The sequence below is a fragment of the Equus caballus genome, chromosome 6 (assembly GCF_041296265.1).
Source record: "Equus caballus isolate H_3958 breed thoroughbred chromosome 6, TB-T2T, whole genome shotgun sequence".
Taxonomy (NCBI): Eukaryota; Metazoa; Chordata; class Mammalia; order Perissodactyla; family Equidae; genus Equus; species Equus caballus.
In genome coordinates, this window is record NC_091689.1 from 85,677,696 (window position 1) to 85,689,963 (window position 12,268).

At 34.7% G+C, this 12,268-nt stretch overlaps 1 protein-coding gene across 1 annotated transcript; it reads right to left on the reverse strand.

The window, feature by feature from the left end:
- Positions 1 to 8,959: 8,959 nt before the first annotated feature.
- On the reverse strand, positions 8,960 to 9,895 carry OR6C66 (olfactory receptor family 6 subfamily C member 66). Its single transcript, NM_001390964.1, is given in 1 exon segment — positions 8,960 to 9,895. A coding segment is annotated over 1 exon segment (936 nt).
- Between the last annotated feature and the right edge of the window lie 2,373 nt (positions 9,896 to 12,268).

Sequence of the window (12,268 nt, forward strand, 5' to 3'; positions counted from 1 at the left end):
CAAACTCACAAACAAAAAAAGAATAATTTGTGAGAATAACACAGAAGGGCAAGAGGAAAGGTATGGAACCCTGCAAAGGCTAATGGAGATAAGAGGCTATCAGATAATGGACTATCTCATCTATGAGATCTTTTACACAAACCTCATGGTATAACCACTAAACAAAAAATCAGAGCAGAGTCACAAATCATAAATAGAGAACTGAGAAAACCATCACAGAAAACCCCCAACTGAAATGGCAGTCAGAAGTATAAGGGAAAAGAAAAAATGAAAATATAGAAAATCCAGAGAACAATAAGCAAAATGGTAGTATTAAACCCTCATATATCAGTGACCACTCTAAATGTAAATGAACTGAATTCACCAATCTAAAGACACACAGGGGTTAGATTAAAAAACAAAACCCAACAATATACCACCTCCAGGAAATACATCTCAACTCTAAATACTACATAGACTCAGAGTGAAGAGATGAAAGGTGATACTCCAAGCAAATGGCAAGCAAAAGAGAGTGGGTGAGGCCATACTTATACCAGACAAATCATAATTCAAGATAAAAAAGTTAATGAGAGAAAAAGAGGGGAAGTATATAATGATAAAAGAGTCGTTCCACCAAGAGAACATAACATTTATGACTATAAATGCTCCTAACACAGGAGCACCAAAGTATATAAAGCAACTATTATCCTAGTCACTGAAAGAGAGGAGAAAGATGCTGGGGCTAAAATATTATTCAAAAAAACAATAGCTGAATACTTCTTAAAATGAAAATACAACACAATAATTTTAGGGCACAGCGAAAACTGCTGAAAGAGAAGTTTATAGCGCTAAATACTTATATTAGAAAACAGGGAAAGTCTTGAATCAATAACCTAGTCCAACAACAGAGAAAAGAGGAGCAAAATAAGCCCAAAGCAAGCAGAAAGAAGGAAAAAAGCAGAAATCACCTGAATCAAATACAGGAAAACAACAGCAAAACCAATGAAACAAAAAGCTGTTACTTTGTAAAGATCAATAAAATTGAGAATGGGGCTGGCCCCGTGGCCGAGTGGTTAAGTACGCGTGCTCCGCTGCAGGCGGCCCAGTGTTTCGTTAGTTCGAATCCCGGGCGCGGACATGGCACTGCTCATCGGACCACGCTGAGGCGGCGTCCCACATGCCACAACTAGAAGGACCCACAACGAAGAACATACAACTATGTACTGGGGGGCTTTGGGGAGAAAAAGGAAAAAATAAAATCTTTAGAAAAAAAAAAAAATAAAAAATAAAATTGAGAATGAAAGATAGAAAAAAAAGAGAAGATACAAATTACCAAAATCCAAATGGAACAAGGCATATCATTACAGATCATGCAGACATCAAAGTGATAATAGGAGCACCCTTTGGACAAATTTATGCACATGCAATAGACCAATTCTTAAAAAATGCAAATTACCACAACTCACCCAATAATAAATAAATAATTTGAATATTCCTTGTAACTATTAATAAATTGAATCAAAGTTCAAAACAAAACAAAACAAAACTCCCCCAAAGAAATCTATAGGCTCAAATTTTTTCAATGGAGAATTCAATCAAATGTTTAATGAAAATCTAACAGGAGTTTTATACAATCCCTTCTATAAAATAGAAAAATAGAAAAGGAAGTAACAATTACTTTACTTTATGAAACTAGTGAAGGCACACTTGCTTTATTCTAACTGCTAATGATGCCAAAACTAGCCTATGGCAGTAAATGACTAAACACTTCATTGTTACTTTCATTTTTGGTTGGTTGCTTTCATTGACTACTCTGACACCTGGGAGCTCAGCTTTCTCCGGGTCAGTAGAGCTCTTGACACCATCAAAATGTTTATTTGAATTACAAATGTTCTTCTATCAGTAGATGGACCAACACACTGTAGTGCATACATATATTGTAATACTACTCAACAATAAAAAGGAACAAACTATTATTCATGAAACAATAAGAATGGATCTCTAAAAAGTAAAAAGCTTAATATAAAAGAATACATATTTCATTAATCTATTCATATATTTTCTCCTAGAAGTTTTTCAGTTTTTTATTTTGCCATAGGCCTGTTTAGAGTTAATTTTTATAGTATAAGGTGTGAAGTGTAGGTTGATGTTTATTTCTTTGACTATGGATAACTGATTATTCCAAAACTACATATTAGAAAGACTATACTTTCTTGATTTAATTGCTTTGTGTCTTTGGCAAACCTTACTTAAACATATTTGCATGGATTTATTTCAAGGGTGCCTATTCTCTGAAATGACTGATATGCATAACTTTTCACCAATACCACATTGTTTTTATTATTGTAAAACTATAGCAGGTTTTTATGTGAAACCTCAGTTTGTTCTTTTTCAAAACTGTTTGTGTCTAATATATTTCTGTTCCTTTTCACATAAAATTTAGAATCAGGCTGTCAATACTAGAAAACACGTCTACTAGGACTCTGGGATTGCAATGAATCTGTAGGTCAAATTAGCGGCAACTGACATCATAAAAACATTCATTCTTTGAACTCAGTAACAGTATATCTCTTCTTTTTTAAAAGACCTTTGATTTCTTTCATCGATATCTTTTATTGTTCAGCCCATAGATTCCATAGAACTTTTTTGGATTTATATCTAAGTATTTCTTTTTTTTTCAGCAATGGCATTGTTTACTTTATTTTGCATTTCAACTATTTATTGCTACAATAAAGAAGCAAATTTATTTTTGTAGGTTGACTTTCTATCCTGTAAACTGCTGAACTCATTTATTATATTGAGCTCATTTCTAGATTCTACTTGCCAGCAGCGTTCTAAGTAAGATCTACCTAAGAAAGGTGTTCATGGGGTTTGAAACATGGAAAATTAGGACACAAACAACACAGTTTCGCAGCAGCTGTTATCAGTACGAAAGAGTCAGTTGTTATCCAACATGAGATTTTGCCAGCCAGAGCTATGCATCCTGAGAATTTCTAGCTCCATTGCTAAAGATATCCAAGATCAGTGATGGGCATTTTCTCATGCTCAAGCACTATCTGCAAGTTTATCATTTCATTTGCTTCCCTAGTTCTTCTGTAGGTTATGCACCCGCTAACCTCTTGCCCTGTATTAACTCTCTTAGCACCTGAAATATCTTGGGTATTTCTGTTTTCCTTCCATAATCTCACTTCATACAGTTATTTTAACAGCCAGAACATTGAAATAATCCAGATAATAAATTTTGAAGAACCAGACTAAGATGTTGGTATGGAAAAGTGAGACCATTAGAAAGATTTGACTAATATTTGGAAGTAGAGCCTACAAGATTTGATGAAGAATTTGATATAAGAATAGGGAAAAAAGCAGTAAGAGATGAATCCCAGATTTCTTATTTGGCAAGTTGGGTAAGGTGATATTCACCAAATAAAATAACAGAGAGCAGGTTTGTTTGGAGTGATAAGATGATACTTTCAATTTATAAACTTTGATTTTGATATGCAGTCAGATCTCCATGTAAAAATGTAGATGAGATGCTTACATTGGCAGCTCCAGACATGATCTACAGAAGAGATGGCGTGGGGGGCAATCTCCATATCTGAGATCATCATCAAGATAATTATCTCTTAGGTGTTTTTACTTAGTAAGGATGCTGTGTTTTCTTAGACAGTATCCTTATTTGAGGTTATGTGGGAGTTTAAGGGCCAAAAAAAATGCTTTGGTTTATGCTATCCACTGCTCAAGCCAATTGTTTATGGTGAAAATTGGGAAGCCAGATATTTAGGCTTCGGCTGCATGATAGGAGCGAGTTAGATAGGTTTAGAAGGCATTATTTTAGAATGTTCTATTAAACTCTGAGATAAAAATTTAAAAGGGGGGATATATAGAACGAGAGAACAAAATATTGTCAACAATTAATTACAGAAGACAAATATTTAATGGTTAACTTAGAAAAGCCCTAAACAAGAGAAGAGAGAGAAAATGAGTGTAGTTCTTTAAATACAGGAATGAAGAATGTACTAAAAGAGAGCTTATATAATAAAAAAATAAATAGTTTTTGAGCTTCTGAAACTGTCATCCTACAAAAACAGAAACCAGTTTAAGAGGCAAAGTGTTTATTTGGGATCAAAGAATTACCATTCAGGGAGCACAGATTCAGATAGAAACCCAAACAGTGTCCTGTTAGGGAGTAAAAGTCAGATGTTTTAGAGGCAAAGAAGGGAGCTTGTGTTACAAAGATTTTTAATGGAGTTGGAGGCAGAAGCTAGCCTTGCTCAACATTGACCAGCTATTGATTCTATCTTCATAAAGCCCACAATCCTCAGTCTTTGTGATCAGGACGTCCATTCTCCCGCTGACTTCTCGAACAGTTGTTTGTAAAACAGTTGCCATTTTGGCCCACTCCAAAGGTTTGGCCCAGTCCAAGGTTCAAGATAGCAAAGGAATTTCTCTGGAAAGGCAGCTCCAACTCCATTTTGGAATGGCTCCACTATAGTCAATTTTGACAAAAACTAACACCTTAAATAATCTAATTTACTCTCATCAAACAAATAAAAACGCAATCAACTAAAAAAATTTCTGAGTTATAGACTATTATCCCAACTTGACGGTTAACAAAACCAATACAATTGAAAGGTTAAACTTGATGCAAGTCACTTAGGGAGAGTTAACTGTCTCATGAACACACATTTAAAATCAGAATTTAAGAGTATTGATCTAGTAAAATGTAGTAAAGAAATACATTTGGTCTGGAGCATTTACTTGTCACAGATACTTTCAGAGGAAGGGATGATTCATGATGTATCTTTATGTTTAGACAAAAAAACATATTGAAAAGAGAACAATTATGTTGATTATCTATATTATCCTATTGTCTTCAGTTCCTTAATACATTGATGCTAAGGATGTAGCTCCCTCAGAAGCTACATTCCAGCTACTAGTGACCTTTTTGTGTGTGTGTGTGTGTGAGGAAGATTGGCCCTGAGCTAACATCCATTGCCAGTCTTCCTTTTTTTGCTTGAGGAAGATTCTCATTGAGCTAACATTTGCTCCAATCTTCCTCTGTTTTATGTGGGATGCCACCACAGTGTAGCTTGACAAGTAATGCTACATCTGTGCCTGGGATCTGAAACTGTGAACCCTGGGCCGCCAAAACAGAGTGTGTGAAGTTAACCGCTAGGCCACCAGGCTGGCCCCCACTACTGACCACTTTTAGTAACTAAATTTACGTTGTGCTTTATATATTGGACTCTTTCATGATTATGGTTGGTAGGAATCCAGATCTGATAAAATATGTCACTTGGATAAGACAAAGGGCTGACCCTTTGCTATCATAAATTTACCAAGAGAGTGCCACCATTTAAAGAGTGTTGATATGCATCCTTAGGGGGCTTTTATTTTGTCAGGGACTTTGCATGTGCAGATATGCGTGCTTTCCATAAAAGCTAATTGACTAAGTTAAATTTACTGACGTAAGTTTGGATGGTATTTTCTTTATTCAAGAACTATTTTCCTCCCATATTTATTTATTTATTTATTTTGTGAGGAAGATTTGCCCTGAGCTAACATCTGTTGCCAATCTTCCTCTTTTTACTTGAAGAAGATTGCTGCTGAGCTAACATCTGTGCCAATCTTCTTGTATTTTATGTGAGATGCCTCCACAGTGTGGCTTGACAAGTGGTGCTAGGCCCATGCCAGGGATCTGAACCTAGGAACCCTGGGCTGCTGAAATGAAGCACACAAACTTAACCCCTATTTCATGAGGCCAGTCCCTCCTCTCATTTTTAAGCAAGAGTAGCTGCCAACCTCCAACTCTACCTCTCAGTGAATAATATGACTCAGGCAGATATGTCAACAAAAATGACTGTGATAACAATGAAAATGATAATTGCTAACACTGCTAAGCATTTTTAGAATGACCAGCAAAGTCTCAAGACTGTAAATGACAGCTCTAGAGTGCACACTTAGATGACCTAACACAAGGACATTTAAACTAACCAATACACTGTGACTGAGAATCACGTAACTGACCCTCTTGGATTAAAGAGATGGTCAGTGACTAACATCCAAAGACGAGTCAATCAGTTCTTTTAAACTGACGCTTCTATTGCAGCTGTTGGCTGGGAGTTTCTTCCTTTTGTATCAAGAATTGAAAAGAGTGAATTGGAGGATGTGGAAAGCTATGTTATTTATCATGTGACAAACAGTATCTATTAAAAAAAAAGAAACAAATTTAAACAAATGAAGCAATTATTTAAAAACAACAGAGAGAGAGAGAAGCATACAAGAATGAGATTCATCAACAATAAGTCATGACACACACGAATCATTTTTGGCTCCTGAGGCATTTCCTGAGAATCTTCTGGAATTTACAAGTCTTCCTAAGATTATTAATCCAATAATTTTTTTTCTTAATCTGGTTTTATTTTTATGCGTATTTTGCAGCAATATAATCCTACATACAACAATAGGTGAATCTTATCAAAACTAGATTGAGACAACTTATAAAACAGAGAAAACAACACTGTTAGCTAGGATATTGTATGATTACAGAGTTATACACCACAATCTTGGGTAAAGGTCCCCCAGACGGCATCATTAGCAAGCCAAATGATGCTAGATCTCTGTAAAATTGTTTTATACAAACATGATTACTATTGCCTTTTCTTTAAGTAATAACTCTAATTAGAAAAGTTCTACACTCATGAAATTGTTCATAATGGCATAGTTTGTTATTTTATTTAATTATTTTCTGATCAACATAAATAATGCCCCCCGGTCAACATTGTTTGAATCTTAACTGAATGTTTGTTTGTATGTCAGTTATCCCTGTATCTCATAAGTTTCCTCTACGTGTCATTTTAAAGAAAATAATATTAAAGCAGTGGGTATACATATGTATTACAAATAAATAAAGATATATATATAAATGTAAGTACATACATGTGTAGGTACATTTACATGTACATTTACATGATTTAATAGATGAAAAATAACAAAGTACTATTCTGTTTGAATAAATTAGGCATTGATAAATGTTATCACATTGTGCATGATTTGAAGTACATACAATAACATAGGAAGTTACTTTAGTCATTTCTTTGTATTATAACATAGGAGAATGATACAGATAATTCCACAATGCATGTAACTTCTCATTCATTTGAGTGCCATGGTGTTAAATTCAACTCCATTTGTCAAATTGTGGTTGATTTGCAAATATAAGTTGGTTATGGACATGAGTTTGGTGAAAATCAATGAAATCATTCTGTTAAAGTCAATTAGGTATATAGAATTTACAAGGAAGTTTATTGTATGTTTTATTATTATTTGTAAATTATATTAGGAAAATTTATATGTCTGTGTATTTTTTTTCTAACTGGTTGTTAAGTACTTCCCAGCACACTGTCTCTCTCTGCCCACATGCACTGAAGGGTCTGGACTTTCCTGAGCACCACCTTGCTTGAGTCATATCTGCATCAATAGATGCAAAGCAAGTATTTAGAGCTACATAGAATCCCCAAAGAAACAACTGGAAAAATGAAAAGTATATCAAAGAGAGAAACAAAAACATAATTCTGAAACAGCTGGTAAATTCATATCTATGATGCCTAAGAAGAGAGTCCAGTATATTTCCCAATTCTAGCTGAAGTTACTATCAAATTGAGCAAAACACATTTTACAACCAGATGTAGTAATGTTTTTACTGAGACGCAAAAATGCAAATATCATAAGGATGTTTTAGACATTCATAGCTTCAGACAGAAGTTGTTAATTGTCATCTTTTTTTCATTATGTGTAACTCTCTTTTAATAAACACGTGTTAGAAGAACTCATTTTTTAATGAGGAGAAAAGATAGCCCTAGAGAACTCAAATGAATATTAAGGAAAAGTGTTCTGACAGTAAATTAGATGATTTTGTGTGTTCATGCATCCCTTGTGAAAGAAGATAGGAAAGAAGCAAACGGATGAAAAGAAAATGAAATTTCATTCTTCTATGTGTAGAGCTGTAATTTAGAACTTCTTATAGGAAAGATTTTTGTCAAAGTTTGGACGGTGCAAACATGCTTAAATCATACTCTCCAATGCCTGCAAAAATTCTGGAGGAAATTGATATTTTTTAAAAGAATGAAATCATGCAAATGCTAGAAAACATTTTAGAGGACCACCAGTGTACCAGAAACTTTGAGAACTATCTGAGATAGAAAATCCATGGTTTTAATTGCCAAAAACATCAAAGAGAGTAATTGAATCCTAGGACATCATGAGCCAGGTTCTTTCCTTGGGAGCCTCAGATGAGCTCCAGGGTCACCATCAGCAAATTAAAATAAAGGACCATGGAGCAATCATCAGCGTAATTCATTAAAAATGCTTCACGGCGAGTGAATTGGAGGTTTACAGAAATGTCAATGCCATACTTCTAGTAACTTTGGAATTTAACCCAGAAAGCATTAAACAACATATTTTGTAATATTAGAGAGAGGAATTCACAATGAAGATCTAACATCTATGCCTCAAATAGCATAGATCAACATTTATAATATAAAAACCACAGAAGATACAAGGACAAACAGAAGCACACCAGAAGTAGGAGACTTCACCTCCCAGAAGAGCTTATGTTAATACTCTGTGCTAAGCACTGGGGGAAAAAATTTTTTAGAGTAGCTTGATGATAACTTTTATTTAGCTTTTGATTCCACTCAAAGCGAAAGTTCTACAATGATTGTGAAAACTAAATTCTGGAATTCTTGCTAGACGTTATTCTCATTTATGTGACATCAAATCACTCATGCTCAGAAAATTTTTAGAACACATAAATATGAAAAGATAGTTGATGCATATGAGGTCAAAATGAATTAAGTGGGCAATAAAACCTGAAGAAAAAATAAGTTGAATGCAGTAGTGAATGGAGAAATATAATGACACTAATATTGTGTTAGACATAAAGTTTCATTTGAAGTTCAGGCCATGAATTTCTTTATGATTACAATTTATTTGAGAAGCACTTTTTGACCAAGTTCTTAAAGGACTGCTTTACCTGCTGGTTCCTTAGGGAGTAAATGAAAGGATTTAGCATTGGGGCAACAGAGGTATTGAGCACGGCTATGCCCTTGGTCAAAGCCATTCCTTCTTTTGCTGAAGTTTTGACATACATGAAAATGCAACTTCCATAAGAAATGGAGACAACAATCATGTGCGAGGAACAAGTGGAAAAGGCCTTTTTCCTTTGCTCAGCAGAGGGGATTCTCAGAACCGTTTTAAGGATGAATACATAGGAAAAGATCACTAACGTTAAGGTTACCATGAGTGTGAATACTGCCAGAAAAAATCCCATGAGCTCTAGGAACGCTGTGTCTGTGCAGGAGATCAGTAGCATAGGAGAAGAGTCACAGGTGAAGTGGTCAATGATGTTGGAGTCACAAAAATCCAGTTGAAGCCCCATGATCACAGGTGGAAAGATAATGAGAAATCCTGCCAGCCAAGAACTAATTACAAGCTGGTTGCAGACTCTGCTATTCATTATTGTTGTGTAGTGCAATGGCTTACAGATGGCCACGTACCGATCATAGGACATAGTAGTCAAAAGGAAAAATTCTGTTGAACCAAGAAATATGAAGAAAAACACCTGGGCCATGCAAGAGCTATAGGAAATGGTCATATCTCCTGTTACAATGCTGACCAGGAATCTAGGAATACTAACTGTTGTGAATGAGATTTCTAGGAAAGAGAAATTCCTAAGGAAAACATACATAGGAGTTTTGAGGTTTGGATCTATCAGAGTAAGGGTGATAATTGTCAGGTTTCCAGTTACACTCAGTATATAGGTGAAAAATAGAAATATAAAAATCAAAACATTTAGCTCTGGGTCTTCTGTTAATCCCAGAAGAATGAATTCTGTCACAGATGTTCGATTTTTCATTTCTTATTGCCGACTTAATCAAGGTCCGTAAATGCAAATAAAAAACAATGATTTAGGGAGTATGGGATTACTTTTTTCATCACTTATGCTGGATTAAGCAATACATAATGAAATGGACCAATAAATTAGCCAGCAAGTTACTGAATTCTGCACATATATGTGAGCCAGGACTTATATCCTATACCTAGTATCTGCCTTTTAGATCACTAGCCATTTACCATTGAGAGTCACTTGATAGGTCTAATAAACTCATCTGCATAATAAAAATATACTTATCAAACGTGTTCTACTTTCTTTTAAAAATTTGATCATATTTGTGTGAAAATTAAGTAGAATACTTTAGAATGTAAAATATTATTTTATTTTTGTTAAAATATTCTGCCAATGACCACATGAAACATTTTGAAGTTCCTTTTTTTAGAGAGCTATTTTCACAGTTTTCTTCGAGTTATCTAGTGTCATTCCTACCTATGTGGAGAATTAATAATGTAACAAAAGAATTGGGGCCATCAAAACTAACATTTATATACTCCTAAACAAACAAACTCAGAATTTAAAATTTTTCCTTTCTGAATTAAATAATAATCTATTACTGTTTGGAAGAGATTCTAACAGGCAAAGTTAAGTGATCTAAGTTATAAACTGATTAGAAAACAGAAAAAATAAATGAGGTGATAAGTGAAAAGTATACTTATAATGATACAATCCCACGTGGTAGCAACTTGCCTGCTGAAGCCCAGAAGCTCTGCTGCCTGACTTTAACTGAGAGTCCGTGCCTCATGCTTCACATTTGGAGCATTTCATGGACTTTACAGCTTGTTTCTGCCTTTGGTTTTCTTACGCAATAACATACTTACATCACGTGTAGGTGGAATTTGGAAGGATCATTCTGCTTGCATAGAGTGAGGTGGAACATATTGAAGAATAAGTCCAGTAGGAAATTCATTCCTGAAGTCAAGAAGGCCCTGATAGAAAGGTGACGTAGTCCCACGTGCTGACGGAAGGTGCTACATCCAGACTGTAAGCAGAGTATTCAAGAGGTCCTGCAACTTGTGATCCATGAGAGTTGGTGACACAGTGGCAAAACTTCTGTGGGCAGTCCCAAGTAGTCAACTCACGTTAAGTCTGGAATTCTGAGACTCAAGTAGTGTTGCAAAACTTTTCAATGAGCAGCTGTGTCACTGGTACTAACTTGCTATTTAAGAGTAAAGCTAGAAGGAAAGGACTCAAACCGTGAGTGTGAATCAAGAAATAACAGCTATGGAAAAGAGGCGTGCTGCATGACATATGAGTAAAAATTTGTGAGAAAGAAAACCCCTGAAATGTGAAGAACTATCCCAAGTTGCACAATCCAAGGCCAGGCATTTAGTATCTTTTGTTTTCCAAAATTTCCATAAAAACAACTTTCTAGGCTTAGCTGCTAGGAGAACCCAGTAATAGAAATCTTGGCTCTCAGTAACTTTGGGGAAAGAAAGGTGGTTTATATATATATATTTTTAACTCTCTTTACCTTCTAGCAGGAGACTTGGTTTTCTAACTACTGTTTCCAAATCAGACTGATTTTATCTGTTTTTTCCTCAAAATAGTCACAGGGGATTCTTGTAGGAAAACAGAATTAAAATGTCTCTGGAGAAATATGGTATGATAAATGCACTCTAAATTTAGTTAAATCATTTTACTTAGTATCCTTGGGAATGATTTTTTGTACATACATTGAATGTTAGAGAGGTGTATGATGCTAGGAACAACAGTAAGGAAATAGCAGTCTTTGAATTATTTTTGATTTCATATTGTCAGTATTATTTTATTTTTACCTGAAATAAATGTCTGCCAAGGGAATACAATCCAATTACATGCAAACATGTGAAGAAGCAGGAAATAGGAAGAGGAAAGGGCCACAAGGATATAAAATGTGCTATTCTAATGTTTATTTGTTAATAAAAAATATATTGAATGTCTATTTTAGGTAAGGTATAGTTAGTAGACAGACACATCATCAAGATACAATAAAAATTAAGAGACTGATATATAAACATAAAAATCATTAGATTGGTTATCTGAAAAACCTCCTTAAGTATTGGTTTTTCCATATTAGAAAGTGAATGAAGCAAAGTTTGTGCACTGTTTTGTTATATTTGCCTAATTTTTGTTTGGGATCTAGTATACTGTTTTCAGACATTGAATTATTTGATTCTCATTTTTTGTCTTCTTTCAGTATGTTTTCTATGGATGCCAAATTTAAATTCTTTTGTCCTTAGAATTCTATGTTTGCATTATTTTCGTGGACTTGCCGAAACAAGTGAATCGATGGGAGTGAAGGAGAAGTATGGCGGCTGAGGCTGATTGTCTTATCTCAAGAAACTTTAAATAAAG